Raw genomic sequence first — 18,086 nt, 5'->3', positions numbered from 1 at the left:
CACAGTATAGCACAGGGAACTATATTTAATATCCTGTGATAAACCATAATGGAAAAGAATATGAAAAATAATATATATATGTATGTATAACTGAATCACTTTGCTGTATAGCAGAAATTAACATAACATTGTAAATCAACTATACTTCAATAAAATAAAAAAAACTAAATAGCCAAAAAGTGGAAGAACTCAACTGTCCATTAACTGATTAATGGATAAACAGATGTGGTATATCCATACAATGGAATATTATTCTATCATAAAAAGAATGAATTAGTGATACATACCACAATATGGGGGGCTTCCCAGGTGGCTCAGTGGGTAAAGAATCCACCTGCAATACAGGAGACGCAGGAGATCTGGGTTCAATCCCTGGGTCAGGAAGATCCCCTGGAGGAGGGCATGGCAACCCACTCCAGTATTTCTGCCTGGAGAGTCCCATGGACAGAGGAGTCTGGTGGGCTACAGTTCATGGGGTCACAAAGAGTCAAACATGACTGATGTGACTAATCACACTCGCATGTACTACAATATGGATGACCTTTGAAAACACTATGCTAAGTGAAAGATGCCAGTCAAAAAGAGCACATATCATATGATTCCATTTATTTGAAATTACCAGAGTAGCAAATCTATAGAGACTGAAAGTAGACCAATGGTTGCCAGAGGCTGGGAGGAGAGGGGGACCAGGGAGTAACTGCTAGTGGGTACAAGATTCCTTTTGGGGTGATGAAATATTCTAAACTTAGATCATGGTGATGGTTGCAAAACTCTTTCATTATACTAAAAGCATGCAATTGTGTATTTTAAATGGATGGATTTTATAGTATGTGAATTATATCTTAATAAAGATGCTTTTTAAAAAGTATAGTAATTCAAACAGGGTGGTATAGTTGCAGAAAAAGACAAATGACAAATGGAACAACACAGAACACCTAGAAACAGACTCATATACATAGGAATATTTTCAGCTGGCTCTGAAAATCAGTGAAGACAGTACTGGCTTTTCAATAAACAGTTGAACTTGTATCCATTTGAAATCGAAAAAATTTAAATTGGATGCCTAATTCTTAGGCATATATATTCTAGAACTGACTCTGTGGATTAAAGACTTAGTTGCGATAAGTCAAACTACAAAGCTTTTGAAGATAACACCAGAGAGTATCTTCATTAGAGTAGGGAAGGGAAGGCTTTCCTAAGACACATGAAGCACTAAACATAATGAAAATACTTCAATTTTGGTTCTTTAAAATGAAGACTTATGTTCATTAAACAAAGCAATAGAAAGAGTAAAATGGCAAGCCATAGAGGAAGAGAAGATACATGCAGAGACTGCTAAATTACATATAACTGGCAAAGGACTAATATCAACAAAGAAAAGGTAAACAATCCAACCAAAATGGGCAAAAAAAAAAAAAATCTATACAGGCTTTCACAGAAGAAACACAAATGATCAGCAAGTGTGTGAAAAGATGCTCAATATTATTCATATTTAGGGATATGTTAAAGCCTCAATGTAAATTTTTTTTTTTTACATGTACAAAGTTGGCAAGACTTGAAAGTCTGAGAATATGCTTTGGTGAGAATGGGTAGGAGTGGGACTTCTCATACATTGCTGCACCTGTCAGAGTGTAAATGGGTTCATTTTGAAACAAAGCTTGGCATTCCATGTTAAATTTGAATAATGTGAGAAAACACATTCAGAAATAACAGCTATGTCTGCAACAATGAATGCTCTCCTTGCTAGCTTAACAAGATTTATAATATACTGAGAAAGAAGGATATGGAGAATTCTTATCTAGCACCATCTATAGGCTAAGCATTAAGACCTTTTCACATGCTTCTTAAAGTTGAAGCAAAAGGGGTACCCAGACTGCTGTTATTCTATGACAGGAAACTTCTGGCTGAAGTTCCTTCTACCACATAAAAATAACTCAGAAGTACTGTTAGTCCATGAGGACAAGCTACACATTTACAAATATCACCACTCTCTTGCTTTGCTCTTCAAGCGACATAGGTTTCAAATATTTAAATTTTTCAGTACAATAACAATCACATGCTGGGATGTGAAATTAAAGAGATTCTTCAGTTGAAGACAGACTTGACCCATCACCAAGAAAGTGTTCAACAAATAACTTCCAGACATGATTAAAACAGCACACACACACACGATGTATCTTAATGAGATTTCTGAATTCCAAAGATATTTTAAAAATCATATGAATTTTAGAAAACAAAGGAAACATATAGAAAAGAGAACCAGTGAAATAACATCTATCAACGGTGAAAGATTTATAACCTCCCAACTAAGGGACTGTGACCAAAAGTTTATACCTCCCAACTAAGACATTAGTTGGGAAGGCAAAAGTAGATTTTTGGGGTAGTCAAGGCCTCAGAAAGAATATAAGACACCCACATATCAGGCATGAGGGAATAAACATTTGGTATGCATCAATCAAACAACAATTTATTCAGCACAGAGATGTCAAATGGGGAGAGATAAAATGAATAAGAAACAATAGTAGCAATAAATCTTGCAATATATGCTTACATATAAATAGAGTATGATAACGTGACTGAGGATTTATAATACAAGCAATAAGAAAGGATTGTTGAAATAGAAAACACATATCAGACAAAGCAGAATTCAAGATCACACACTAAAAAGGACAAAAACAGATGCTCTGTACAATCATAAAGAAGATATGTCATACATCTATGTAACAGAAATGTACAAATGCCAAATACATAATGCAAAACTTGAAATACAAGGAAACTGAATAAAACACCAATATGATGGGAGATTTTAATATTTTCAAAAATTTAAAAATCAGATAGTTAAAACAGTATAATATATATTTGAAATTATAATGAAGTCCAACTTTATCTATAAATTTATATCAGAAATGGAAAAATATACATTGTACTAATTTTCCTGTACTGTATGTTCCCCCTAAAAAAACTTATTATCCCTTGCCCAAAAAGAAAACTATAAAATTCCAAAAAATGTAGAGGATATTTGGGACACAGTATGAACCCAAACCAATAAAACTAGTGATCAACACTAGAAAGGAGATATTACCAGAAATGCAAGAGAATAAAATAATTATGAGAATATTACGTACATCTTTATGGTAATAAATAGAAAAATCTAGAAAAGTGGTCCTTAACCATGGCTACACATTGTCATCAATTGAGGAACTTGAAAATTACTGATGCCTAAGTCCTTCCGCCTAGTCAAGGCTATGGTTTTTCCAGTGGTCATGTATGGATGTGAGAGTTGGACTGTGAAGAAAGCTGAGCGCCGAAGAATTGATGCTTTTGAACCATGGTGTTGCAGAAGACTCTTGAGAGTCCCTTGGACTGCAAGGAGATCCAACCAGTCTATTCTAAAGGAGATCAGTCCTGGGTGTTCTTTGGAAGGAAGATGCTAAAGCTGAAACTCCAGTACTTTGGCCACCTCATGCGAAGAGTTGACTCATTGGAAAAGACTCTGATGCTGGGAGGAACTAGGGGCAGGAGGAGAAGGGGACGACAGACGATGAGATGGCTGGATGGTGTCACTGACTCGATGGACATGAGTCTGAGTGAACTCCAGGAGTTGGTGATGGACAGGGAGGCCTGGCGTGCTGCAATTCATGGGGTTGCAAAGAGTCGGACACGACTGAGCGACGGAACTGAACTGAACTGAAGTCCCTCCCAGAGATTCCAATTTAATTGGTCTGGAGCGTTGCCTGGGCACTGGGTGGGACAAAGGCTGCCTCACGTGATTCTGATGTTTGACCAAAATTGAAAACCACTGAATTCTTAGTGGGCTTGGACCATATGGTCCATGAACCAGCATCACTATCTCCATGGAGCATGCAAGAAATGCAGAGTCTTGGACCCCACATCAGGCCCACAGAATTAGAATAAGCATGTTCACAACCTCCCTCAGGTGATGTGAATGCACATTAATGTTTGCAGAGTACTGATTTAGAAGAAATGGATGATTTCCCATGGCAATACAGATACCAAAATGCATTTAAGAAGAAAAGTTGGTGGGCCAGTTAAAATAGAAGAGATCATTAAAGTAAAAACCTACCATTTTACAAAGAGGCAGCAGACCCAAATGCTTTCACGACTGAGTTCTATCGAGATTATAGAAAAGTTTCCAAGTTTATCTTATGGACTTAGTTTTACATTAACATTTAAACCTGATGACAACAATACAAAACAAGGAAACACCAAAATTATGAACACAGATACAAAAATTCTTTTAAAAAATACTAGCCAATTTTAAGTAACAATATATTTAAAGGACAATAAAAATTTCATAAGTAGGGTACTTTTATCCTAGAAATGCAAATTTGGTTTAACTTTAGGAAACCTATCAATGTAATTCAGTATACTTCATTACATCAACAAATAAACAGAAAATCAGTAACTGTATCAATATGTGGCTAAAAGATATTTGATAACATTAGTTATTCCTAATAAAGTCTCTAAGTAAAATAATAGTGGAAGGAAACTAACTTTGATAAACATGTTTTCCAAAACCAACATTATACTAAGTGGTTAAATACTGGACTGTTGCCATTAAAAGCAGGAGTAACACAGAAATGTCTGCTGTAATATATATAGTATTCAGCATTGTTTTAGAAGTTCTAGCTAACATAAAATAGAAAATGGAAATAATTGACATCTTTTTGCAATATGACTGCAAACGTAGAAATTCAAGACTACTAAAACAAATTAGAATTGAGACTGTCATGTGGTAAAGTAGCTAGGTCTATGAAAAATATATAAAGATGAATAGGTGCTTTAATAGTATCTAAGTTGACTAAACTATGGTGGGTACAATCTCTGGCAAGTCTTTCAGCTGTTAAAGAGAATGAGATAGAGCTCAGTCTATTTTCCCAAAGGGACAGATATATTATGTGACTTATAGAGATGCACAGTCTTATTTTGGTCAAAAAAAAATTTACATTCCTCCAAATGTCCTCTTGCTCTGTTTACATATTTACCTTTGTACAGTTTTGTATGAGCATGAAGGGAAGGCATATAGTCTATTAACTATGATTACCTCAAGAAAATTGGCTTGAAGGAAGTGTAGAGATGACATCATTAAGCTGCCTTTATACTTATTTTGTACTGTACGGCATGTTACAATAACATGTGTTTTATAACTTAAAAATTTAACAAAACTAAAACTCAGTAAAGATTTTCTTTTCTCTGTGCTTTGTCTTCATCGTGGCGCACAGGCTCTAGAGTGCGCTGGCTCAGTAGCTGCGCTGCACCGGCCCTAGCGCACTTCCATGGTGGCTCAGAGTAAAGAATCCGCCTCAATGCGGGAAACCTGGGTTCGATCCCTGGGTCAGGAAGATCCCCTGGAGGAGAGCATGGCAACCCACTCCATTATTCTTGCCTGGAGAACCCCCAGGGACAGAGGAACCTGGTGGGCTACAGTCCATGGGGTCGCAAAGAGTCGGATACGACTGACGACATGGCCCTAGAGCACGCAGGCTCAGTTGCCCCCAGGACATGTGGATGTTAGTTCCCTGACCAGGGACTCAAGCTTCATCCCCTGCACTGAACATAGATTCTTAAACACTGGATCACCAGGGAAATCACACAGTAAAGATTCCTTTAAAGGATGTTCTGGGTGGGACTTCCCAGGTGGCTCAGTGTAAAGAATCTGCCTGCCAATGCAGAAGACTGCAGGTTCAATCCCTCTGTGGAGAAGATCCCCTGGAGAAGGAAATGGCAACCCACTCCAGCATTCTTGCCTGGGAAATCCCAAGGACAGAGCAGCCTGGCAGGCTACAGTCCATGGGGTCGCAAGAGTAGGACACAATTGAAGCAACTAAACCACCACCACCAATGTTCTGGGTAATGGGGTAAGAGGGAAAGGCATTTTACTTTCTTCTCTGTACCATTCTGAATTTTCCATAGTCTCTCCAAAAAGAATGTGCATTAAAAAAAATCTTTTAAGTCAAACAACAGTTACAGAAATACTTGATGTTTGAAAAGAAAATCACTAAACATACAACAGAATCAATGCTGTGGTTACAAAACACAAAATTTATGCGTTACCAACTGAGATTGGAAGAAAACAAAGAACAGCCCTTTAATAAAGCAAGTGTATTGTGGGTCACATACAATAAAAATAACTTGCAAGATATCCATCTTTGTATAGTTTAATACATGTTCCCTTTAAAAGCTATTTTTTTTTTCTGAAGAGAACTTGAAGCATACCGGCCTGGGAGAAATAGGAACTTAATGTTTCAAAGTCTGTCACAACTACCTCAAGAGAGGAAAAACCAACAGGAATATGCAAGGCCAAAAGCAAAGACCTCTGCTAGTGGGCTAATGCCAGAGGGCAACCCAGAATTGGACTAACCCTTACTTTATGAGACTGGCTTAAGGGAACTTTTCTTTGCTTCCCCTGAGGGTGGGGAAGATGGTTGTTGCATTTCTTTGGTAGAGGACCAAGCTGTCTCTCTATAGCTCAGAGGGTAAGGTGAACCCCACACTTTCAAGTGACTGGCTGCATTATTCAAGGCCTAGACTGGATGGAGGAAAAGATTCAGCCTCTGGGTCTCTCAATCCAGCTTTTACGATATGAAGCCACATACCCAGTGTGGGTGGTTTCTTCTATTTTCAATGTGATTAGAACCTCCCAAACTCCATCAGATAGCTTTGGAATACCTCCCCTCATTTCAGAGCTCAGGCAAAGGGAAATGGGTTCTGCATTTAAAGTCAAACACAAGCATGAAAGAAAAGCAGAAATTGGCCTCTCTTGAAAAGTAAAATATAGGTCTAGCTAACTATTCCATTTTTGTCAATGGGTTTAGCTATTTCTGAGTAATTCACATCATCAGTGAACAAAGACCATCCAGAAGTACTATGTAGGTTTTCTGCGGTGAACTTCCCTTGTGGCTCTATGGTATCAGCACATCACTACAACGCCAAATCCTTTGTGTTCACCAGTATCAGCAACACAAGTAACCTGAGACCAAGAGAATAGGAAAAATCAAGGAAAATAATTCTTGATTTTTTTTACTTTGACCTCCAACTTAGTTGACTAAGAATTTCCATCAGAGGCCATGAAAAAGATTCTGAAGTCTGAGCAGGTACAGATGCTATATGTAGGTATAACAGTGGTACTTTCATCGGGCCTAGAAGTGATGAACTACTGAAGGAGTCACATTACTTCCATCTAGTACCGTGTTGGGGATTTATTAACTGTGTGATTTAAGCCTCGTGTCCATGTATGTGTGTGTGTAGACCTTGTCTACAGGCAACACTCCACTAGAGTAACTTAAAAATAGGAATTTATTTACAATAGCAAAGGTGTCAAAAATAACAGGAACAATATATAACAAATCCAAGAGTTATTTTATGAAAAAGGCAAACAATACATACACAAAAGATAAAACAAAATCCAAAAGGGCAAACTTAATGTGACCTTAACAGCTGCATATGTGGCAAAATGGTTTTTCAGATATGAATTACTTAAGTACTGCTGGGCCAATTCAACACACTTTTTTCAGCCTTTCTTTTTTACTTGCTGAACCTTCCTGTGAATTCTATTTACTTTTGAGGAATGTAACTTTGGAGAGGCCATACAAGATTTATGAAGTACATGCAGGATATTTACATGTATACTAAAAGATAGACTTACTGACAGGCTCACATTTCAAAAGGGGTATAAAGTGGTATGAAAGTGAACGTATAAACTGAGTCCCATTTCACCATCACTGCTTCCTTCTAGGGCATGTGTGTGTGTTGTCTGCTATATAAAATTAATGCACCAGTAATCTTTATAAAGTTCCTCAAGTGCTCTAAAGCAGTGCTTCCAAACTTGAGCATGCATCAAAGTCATATGTTAAGACATGTTAAAACACAAGTCACTGACTGGGTCCCACACCCAGTTTCTGATTCAGTGAATCTAGGGTGGGGCTGAGAATTTGCATCTTTTTGACCAAGTCCAGGTAATAATGCCACCACTGCTACCAGGCCACATTTTCAAAACCACTGCCCTGTACTATCACCCTTGTAAGATTTCAACTACTCATAAAGCTTTTCCTTACATGAATCCTAGAATTTGTGAGAAATAAAGGAAATTGTTAATACTGAGGTTCCCAGAGAAGAGAGCAATACATTGTCTGTGGTTGGGATCAGACAAGTAAGATGTTATCCATCAGGGGTTCTATCGTGATTCAGTTTTCAGCATGGCGTGGTTTTGTCTTTTTTATGGCTCTAGACAGTAACATTCACCTATCTTCTTAATCATTTACCTCAAATTTTGATTAGTGTTTCAACTATTAGAGAAACACTTGTTCCAACAGTTACATAAGCTCTCATCTTTAAAAATCAAAGATGACTCAAATCTGTTTTATTTTCTTCTGACTCCTGATAACTTTTACCTGACTTCTGATTTTTATTATAACAATGACTGTTCTCTAGGATGTTAATGTCTACTAAAGCCTTCCAACTGTGTACAAAGGGGTAACTCTAGGGCAGGGATTCTGCTGTGGAGGTACGGACAACCCCACTGACTAAATGTGCTATTGGACTGATGCTGAAGTAAACTTTAAGTGCTCTCAAAAACCATTTTGTGCGTGGGGAAATTTATCTTGGGGGAATTAGAGATGCTAATAAAACAAATCCTTTATGAAGATAAAAGTAAATAAGAATTTCAAGGACATGCTCATCAAAAGACTTCCCAGTCACCTCTTAACTTCTCTGAAATGTTACTTGCAAATTTGCAGACCTGAAATATTAGTAGTATTTAAATCCAAGTAACAAAATTCAAAGCGATCAAGCATTGTGCATTCTGCTGCGGCATGTAAGGAATTAAGAAATGGGGAAAGGAAAATAATCCACTGCTTTTGATGTTTATTGGGTTTACAAAAACTGTACATTTTTTTTTTCCCTTAAGAAAAAGCATTAACTTAGTACTGGTATCAAATAGACTAAACATTAACAGGAAAATATTCTGATTTTTATTTTTGCACGTTATTCTCAAGTACACAATTACAATAATGTCACACATCCCTATATGATTTTCTTTTTATGTATTTTACTTTTTTTACAAAGTGTACAGAGGGAGGGACATACAATATTTAATAGGATATTTCTACAGAACAATAACTTATATTATGTCCTTGTAAAAATCTGTACCTCTTTAAAACATTTAACTGAAACATCCTTTTAGCTTTGCTAATCAAAATCATTTTAAGAATTAAAACTAGGTTGTAACTAATGTCAGTACATAACAGTGACTACGATTTCAGTTTTTCTTTATACAGACAAATACACTTTATCATATTCACTTGACCAAACCCTTAAATACCTTTTAAAGGTTTCAATATTGTGCTTTAAAAAGAAAAGAATGGTGTATGATTCCAGACCGTGTAAGAGAAATATAAAGTGTGTAAATTGTTGTGTTCTTTATCTTTCAGTTAGTTTTAAAAAATATAAATGACCAATTATATTTTCTGTATTAATTTTTACAGGATGTTTTAAAATTAACAAATTTCTACTTTAAGTGTTTTCTTTTACATTATTTGTGGGAAAAATAGAAATTAAGGGAGATTTTAAAGGTTCTCACAAAAAAACAGACAGAGCTTTCAACTGTACTGCAGGGCAATGAATCACGAAATTGTTAGTTACTTAAAAAAAAAAAAGCACGTTACGGGGGGCAAAAGGGCACAGGCGTTTCTATGCCTTGGCTTTCACTGGCATTCAAGGATGGTGTTTGTACCAGCCTAAAGCACTTGATTTAGAAATGGACTCAATCAGTCTAGCACTTCAGAGGCTTGCCAAACACTATTAGATTTCTAACCCTAAAAATATAACTCTTGCAAAGACGTATCAATGGCAAAGACAAAGATGAAAGCTAAAAACCTAATAGCACAAAGGGGATAGAGCACCATAATGAAGTGGCAAGGCAGCTAACAAGTGGGGAAAGAAATTCCAAAATCTCCCACAATGTGCCAGATACTCATGTGTCAACAGCCAATGTACTAAGGATTCGCTCAGTCGTGTCCGAGTCCTTGCGACCCTGTGGACTGTAGCCCACCAGGCTCCTCCGTCCATGGGATTCTCCAGGCAAGAGTACTGGAGTGGGTTGCCATTTCCTTCTCCAGGGGATCTTCCCGACCCACGGATCTAACCCAGGTCTCCTGCACTGCAGGAAGACGCTTTAACCTCTGAGCCACCAGGGAAGCGAGACCCCAAAACCTATTTTCTGTTCTCCAAAATTCACCTTAACCAAATTCTAAGTAACCAAGTACATTCTATGTATTTATGACCCTGAATCATATCTATTTGTTAAAAAAAAGTTAACTGCTAAAGAAAAACACAACTGTGAAAGACTTGGTGATATTCCAAATAAGGCCTCAAAATTTTCTCATGCACTGAGAATACACCTTTACCTTCTAATCAAAGCCAACGTGAGTGTTACGTTTTTGAAAGGCTGCTAGCTGTAACGGAGAAGTAACGAGCAGTCTCAACTTGCCAAGTTGAAGTCGTAATTAGCACCCATTCTGTGGTACATGGAACCGCTGCTTCCTTAGTCCCCTCACTTGGTGACACAGAGTCCCCTCACGGGCTTCTCAGAGAGAACTGAGGGAGTATATATCTGGATACTCATTAGCTTTTCAGAAAAATATAAAGGCATGAAGCTGAAGTTATATGAAAACATTCTATGTAGAAACATCTTAAGTTCTATTTTTCAGTTACCAAAGATATTTAAAAGAAAATACCTTTACTCTTTAAAAATACTAGTGTCCTTATTTTCCTTCTAATTCTTCACCTGAGTAGTCTCTCCAAAGAGCATGATTTACAAAATGCTCTCTCATGCATCCCTGCATCTTTCATGTTATTGTAAATTTAATACTTCTCATTATTATAGATTTTAAACAACTACTAACTGGGATTGTGTGTATAAATATGTAAAATAAGCAATACACACGATACACATGATACATGTCATATATATGTGCATATACATAAGTCAGGGTACATTTACATATATAAAGTTGCAAAAGATCCTATGAGCCACGAATTACCTCTAGGAGATTCCAAATGCAGTCCTCAGTAAGTCTCATTTGTAGCACACAATCATTCCAACACAAAGCAGCACAGACAAAATACAACAGGATCAGGCAAAAATTTTCAGTAAAGCTTTCTAAAAGTTTGCTATGCTGACAAAAGGTGTAAATACTCCAAAGAAAGCACCCCCTGAAAGGATATTTTGTCTGCTGAACAAAACGAAAGGTAAACCCGAACCCAGCCACTGCTCTTCACTCAGCAATGCCAGGGACGCAAAAGCTCGAATGAAAACTTTCATTGTCACGTGGTCTGAAAATATTAAACAAGAAGAGTAAATGACTTCCATGTTAGGATAATTAGACCTGACCATAAAATCTCCCGTTTATGTTAGTAGATGTCTCTGACAATTTTATTGTGAGAAATTTATGGGAAAAAATAAGTCAACATGAGTACTTTCAGAGTTACCAATCTAAAATTACCTCAACTTTAAGTTAAATGGTCTTAGAAGAGTACCATCAAGGTAAGCAAGGTAAATATTTAAATAAATATAAAACTTCTAAGATAGAAAAATTCAGTATAGAATCAGGGATTACTTTATTAAAAGCAACTTGCTTGTTGCTGCTTTTCCCCATTTATTAAACAAACTGAATAGAATTCAGAACACACTATTGAACAAAATATAAAAAAAAAAGTCAACTAAAAGCAATAAATCTATTTGTACACAGCATAAATCAATATACAGTATTGTATGTGAACGAGACTGACTGGCTTTTAAAACGATTTTTCTGCTTCAAAGCCAACATCTCTACAAAAGTCTGCCGAAGTATTATTAGGGCAGGCCAACTTCTTTATGATGTCGCATTATGTGCTGGTTCTTTTCTGAAGGTCTTCGGAACCCTTTCTTGCAGTACTCACAACGGTGAGGGTAGTCTTTTGTATGAATGGAAATAACGTGCCGTTTAAAGCCTGAGGCATCTGTAGTGCTATACTCACAGTACTCACACTGATACACTTTCCTGCCACTGTGTGTCTTCATATGCTTTTTAAGCTCATTCTGTTGCCTAAATCCCTTTCTACATCTCTTACACCTAAACGGAAGATCTTTTGTGTGAACTGAGAGAATATGGCGACTTAGAACAAAAGGATCTGCAATCTTAAAGTCACAATGTCTACACTGGTGCATTTTTTTACCCTTGTGGGCAGCCACATGTTTCTTGAGTTCTGAAGGCCTATGAAAGCCTTTATCACACATGTCACACTTATGGGGATAGTCCTTTGTGTGAACTGAAATTATGTGTCGTTTCAAATCGCTTGAGTTCGAACTCTTGTGGTCACAATGCAAACACTGGTGTGTTTTGCTTTCTTGGTGGATAAGAGCATGTTGCTGGACCTCTTTGGTATCTGAGAAAGTCAGAAGACAAATGTCACACTTGAATGGCATCTCTTTACTATGCTTAGTTTTTACATGCGTTTTCAAGTTAGAAGAGTCTGCGGACCTATATTCGCAGTACTGGCACTGGTACGGCTTCTCGCCAGTATGGATTCGCATGTGCTTTTTGAGCTCTGATGGATGACGAAAACCTTTACCACACTCCACGCATATATGAGGAAAGTTCTTGCTATGGACCGCCAAAAGGTGGCGATTCAGTAACCCTTGTTCAGCTGTCTCGTATTCACAGAATTTACATTTGTGCATTTTGTTAGCTCCTTTTTCCTTATGCACCATTTTATGAGTAAACAAAGCCCCAGCATGAGAGAAATGCTTTCCGCACTCATCGCATTCAATGGCCTTCTCCGCCTTGCTGGTAAGCTTGTGGCTCTCCAGGTGGTTGTGTAAACTTATCTTCTTGTTGGTAGTGTAATCACAGTCAGTACAGCGGTACTTCTTCTTGGTAAGGTGTTCAGGATGGTTTTTCATGTGCCTTTTCAAAAAACCTCTCGACTTAAACTTTTTCCCACAAATCATGCAAGGATAGACAGTCAAGGGATGTCCATCAGGGCCAATAATTATTGCTAAGAAAGGAAAAGAAAGGAGCATGAGTGATCAAACCAAGTTCTGTTTTGGTTTCTTCAAGAATTTAAAGTGTGTGTTCTGAACATTACTGGGCAAGTACTCCTATGTTAGGCTACTTGCTGCTTAACATTCCTTTTACAATTTTTCAACATAAGAGATTAGCAGCCTCATCATGAAGGGTACCTGGTCTGAAAACTCCACTCAGTATGACTGTACCAATCTCACTCCCTTCAGCTTGGAAAAAATAAATGAAATAAATATGTAACTTTTACCAACTAGCAACTGAAGCTATACCAATTAAGAAATCGGTGGAAAATTATTGATAAAAAAGTTTCATAATCACAATTGCCGTTTTGGTTATTCTTAACAACATAACATGTCAATTTACAGTAAAGCTTAAAGATGTCTAAAAAATTTTAGTATGCAAATCAGCATGTAAGAATAGACAGGAATATGCCACATGAACTGAAGTACTTGTCCTGCTGCTCTGTAAATTATTCCTGCTTTATGCTGACATAATCAGATTCTTTAAATACGTTCATTTTTTTAAAAAAAGTTAATGCTTATAAACATATCTCAGGGATTTCTTTGCATAGCCACATAAAAATCACCCAAGTTTTGAATTTTTTAAATCTACATTTGATCCACTCACTGTTGTTTTTAATCCAAGGAAATCATTCATGAATATCACTGAATTCTTAAAATTATATTTTTAAATTCAATACACAAAAACTCTATGTGGTCTAGCAGCTAAAATGCCATCACAACACCTTTAAGGATACATACTAGAGTTTCATCTGAGAGCTCGCAAAGCACGCTGCGCTGTGGAACTCGTATGCCCTCACCTGTTTGGTACTGCCTGGAATCAGGTCTTCTCCTTTTCTTTGGTTTTTGTTTAGCCAGTCTGCCAAGCCCAGCAGACTCATCTATGTGCAAGAGGGCACTTGCAGTGCCATTCCGGTTTTCAATTCCATCAGAATTATTACCTAACAATGTGCATTAAAAAACAAAATTATAAAGTATTATAAATTATAAAGAATTAGGGACTCTATTAACTATAACAACGAAAATAAGCCATGATACTCATGAATGACGGAAATTCCCCATTCTAGGTAATGGGTTTTATGACCACATCTATTATAGCAAGACTGTAAGAAATGCCTAGCTTCCATATCTAAAAAACATATGTCAGCATTTTGCCCCATGGACTCTCTTGTTGTCTCCCCAAACTGTAAAGTCATGGGCCACATATAATCAAGATGCAAAGTTTCAGCTTGAAAGCTTGTGTACTTCTTGCACTACTTCCTTCTACATGATATACACATGAAGGAAATTCCTTAAAAATAAAGACAAAAAGTAGACTTTATAATCTTCCTCTATTCTTATTCAAATCAAATAACCCTTACAGGATGCTGGTATTTCAGATTTGTGAAACCTAAGACCACAGAAACTGTTTTTAATCATGAATTCACGTTCAAGAACCAACTCAATCCCAAGAGCTGCAACAGGACTTACCGTAAGCTGCTGCCCATGCTATCGGCATGAAGGTTTTGATTTCGTTGTCATCCATCTGCTGCTCATGGGCGGCAGCGGCTGCTGCAGCGGCAGCAGCATCCTCCTCTCCTACAATCACTTCCATATAAACTTCATCTGCAATTTCAGCAACATCTAAGTAGAAAATTTTAGAAACTTCTGTGACCACGTTTACAGAGATCACAGGAAAGATATTTTCACGTGAATTCGGTTAACAGACAAGTAGAAAGAAGGTTCACATGTTATATACCTAGAACACAGCTTTCACATAGTAAGCACTCAATATTTGTTGAATGAATCATGTATTTCTTGGCTTTTAACATAATTTGCTTTCTTTATCTTTCCATATTCTTTTCCATTATGGTTTATTATACGATTTTGAATACAGTTCCATAATTTGTTTTTAAAGCCATATTCTAAGCACACATAGTAAGTCATTGATGTTTCTCTTGGAATACAGCAGAATCATAGTCTCTATAATACTGCTACTTGTTTCCTCCAGTTACTGGTCATATTTTTAAAAAAAAAGAGCTACAAGAACAAAAATTCTCTCCCACAAAAAGGCCACCTACTTACTTAAATCTTCATCTTCTTGCTGAGAGTCGTTGACAGTCATATAAACCATCTTTTCTCTTGGCACACGAATACTGTTATTCTGATCAAGTAGTTCAACTCCATGATCATTCTCAGGCTCACTCTCCACAATGTCTACAGTCCCACCTATCAGGGAAGATGACAGCTCAAGAATCTATGTGAAAACTTCATTTTCACTTGTTTTACTTATTACATTTGCATACTTTTCTACTGCTATATTGGAATCCTCGCTTAAAAGGTTATTTTCAGAAAAGATTACAAATATTCACTGTCTAAACCACCAAACAGTAATTAGGGTGAAGTGTTTGATCAGGATGGATACTATGCTGAAGGTCTTCTCTTACCTAAGTCATCCTCTCCAGGATCAGCTTTAAAAATGTACACCTTGATAACTTCAGGGCAAGTGCCATCTACTTTACAAGGATCGATCTCTGACTCTGCATCCATGGTCATTCCAGAGGAACCATCGTGTTCTATTTTGCCAGCATCATCCACTAAAAAGGGCAGGAAATATATAATAACAGCAGATATTTAAATAAAATGTTACCATTTTCAAACACCCTTTTTACAAATATAATCTCTTAACTTGATTCACATAAAACTGGACGATTTTTACCTCAACAAGTAGACATGCAAAACTGATTGTAACAGGTACTGGAAATGTGGCTAACTGTTAAGATAGAGCAGGGTCACAGAAGGCTTTGTACAACCAGGCAGAGGGGTTCAGACTTGACTCTGATAGACAGGTGGTTTCACAGTCTGGTCAGGTATGACAATCTCTCAGGAAACTTAAAAACACGTGCACGGCCAAGCAGTTCTACAGAATCAGAAACTGCCAAGGGTGGGGCCTGACAGATTTAGAGGTGCCCTGCCCCAGGGATTCTGATCAGCAGTTCAAGAACTTCTGCTGTAGATGGTGCATGAGTCTCACAGAGCTGGCCTTGAGAAAGGTAGCTTCAAAGGAATCAAGACACAAAGCAGAGATACCACTTTTGAGTCTACTGCAATAATGCAAGAAGGCCTCAAAAATCAGGACAGAGGTAGGATGCATGGGGAAGAGGGCTATCCTTGAGTTGTATCTAGGACTAAAATTGCAGAACCTGAAGCCCAAATAAAAACTGAACAAATGGATCTCTTCCACTGATAAAAGCAGAATCTATTTTCATTATTCAGTCTTTTACAAAAGTAGAATTCACCTTCAGATTTTCATCTTGAAAATGTGTCTACTAACTTAAACTACGAAATTATTCTGAATATGAAATATTACAGAAGTGATTTACTTTAAAAAGAAAACACTTTGGTGGTCCTATTAAGTACTAAAAATTTCACTGTGATTTTAAAGATTCCATTAGAAATGAATTTCTAAAAACAGACAAAGAAGACTTTCATAACATTGAGTCATCACACATATGATTTCTGCATAAGTGCCTCCTTCTAATGTTGTAATGAAGAACTAAAGTTTCAGAATAAGGCCTCTCCAAAACAGAAGAGCATAATTTCTGGAAATTAAGACCTCTTCTAATAATAACTATCATTTGCATAGCATTTTGCAATTTCCTTAGCATTTCTATATAGTTTTATTCCATTTGATTCTTACCTTTTCCAGAAAAAGAAAGGAAAGCTCTGAAATGATATGTGATTAGCCCCATCAGTTAATAAGGGGTGGGAGAGAAAGTGGGGAGGTGCCTGTCTTTAGAACTTAGACTTCTGTCCTCATCCTCAGATTTTTAAAGAAATGTATGTTCACTATATAAAATTTGGTATTAAAAAAAATTACCAATAGTCTCACTAACCAGAGATCGCATCATTAGTAAATTTTCTTCCTAGTTTTTTCTTTTTTAAAATTAATTTATTTTAATTGGAGGCTAATTACTTTACAATATTGTCAAGTCTTATGTAATAATCATCATTACATCCCATTTAGTATCTTAAAAGCTAAAGAAAAATTTGACTTATCAACAATCTCATTTGCAAAAGTAAAACTACAGCAAAATATAGGCACACTTTATCCTTAGGTTACATTTTCTCAGAACTTTGTAGATACTGTTCCACTGTCTTCTAGCACTGAGTATTTCTGTGTGGATGTCCCTATAATACTTTATCCTCAAAGTTCCCTAAACATCACTGTGATTATGACTTAGTAGTTTTATCATTTGGTCAACTTGAAAGAAAGATTTAATCTTTATTTCAAGAAAGTTCCTTGAAGATTCTAATCTTTATCTCGGAAAAATTTTTTCCATTATTAAGTATTTTTCTAGTTCAGTTAGTCCCTTCTTCTGGAATTTCACTTATGTGCACTTGTCTCCTTTATCTGTCTCCCATATCTATCCATCTTCCCCATAATCATTTATATCTTTTTATTTTTAACCATTTCATTTTTGTGATTTTCTTAAGCCAGGTATCCCTCTGCCCCTCCCTGGTTATATACTGAGACATATTTATTCTTGTAGTTACTTCTATGGGTGGCTTTTATCTTGATCATATTCTTACTTTTCAACTTCTGTCAGTTTACTATTTACCTCTAATGTCTTGTAATACATTTTTGAACCTCTGTATCTCTTCTCTGAGTTTTAAGAGATCACATTGTTTGCAGTTTCATTGAGCCTGCAGGTCAGTGCTAACCAATAGAATTTTGTGACGACGAAAATGTTCTATATATCTGCACTAGCCACATTTGACTACTAAGCACTTGAAATGTGGTTGGTGCAATTTAGAAACTATGTACTTAAATTCATCTTGCAAAATATTAAATAAAATATTTCAGAGAGCTGAAGAACATGAATCTTCAAAAGGCTCACCATGCATGATAACACAACACATGAAAAAAGGTCCACACCTAACTAAATACAATCTATGATCATATTTCAGACCAATGGGGATGAAAAGATGATCTGTAAAACTT

The 18,086-nt window shown here is 36.6% G+C and overlaps 1 protein-coding gene across 6 annotated transcripts in view; it reads right to left on the bottom strand.

Annotated features, from left to right (window-relative positions):
- Window positions 1-7,299: 7,299 nt before the first annotated feature.
- ZFX (zinc finger protein X-linked) overlaps window positions 7,300-18,086 on the bottom strand; it is a 40,438-nt gene continuing 29,651 nt past the window's right edge. For 2 of the 6 annotated variants that reach the window (XM_027535253.1, XM_027535257.1), the window contains 5 exons: window positions 15,529-15,678; window positions 15,167-15,310; window positions 14,573-14,725; window positions 13,903-14,043; window positions 7,300-13,056 (listed from right to left, as the gene is read on the bottom strand). In XM_027535253.1, the coding sequence (XP_027391054.1) occupies window positions 11,873-13,056; window positions 13,903-14,043; window positions 14,573-14,725; window positions 15,167-15,310; window positions 15,529-15,678 (1,772 nt within the window). In that variant the 3' untranslated portion in view covers window positions 7,300-11,872. The remainder of the gene's footprint in view (window positions 13,057-13,902; window positions 14,044-14,572; window positions 14,726-15,166; window positions 15,311-15,528; window positions 15,679-18,086) is intronic. The other 4 variants (XM_027535254.1, XM_027535256.1, XM_027535255.1 and 1 more) reach the window with 3 other exon arrangements.

This window comes from Bos indicus x Bos taurus, chromosome X, assembly GCF_003369695.1.
Source record: "Bos indicus x Bos taurus breed Angus x Brahman F1 hybrid chromosome X, Bos_hybrid_MaternalHap_v2.0, whole genome shotgun sequence".
Taxonomy (NCBI): Eukaryota; Metazoa; Chordata; class Mammalia; order Artiodactyla; family Bovidae; genus Bos; species Bos indicus x Bos taurus.
This window is presented reverse-complemented; position numbering and strand designations above follow the sequence as displayed.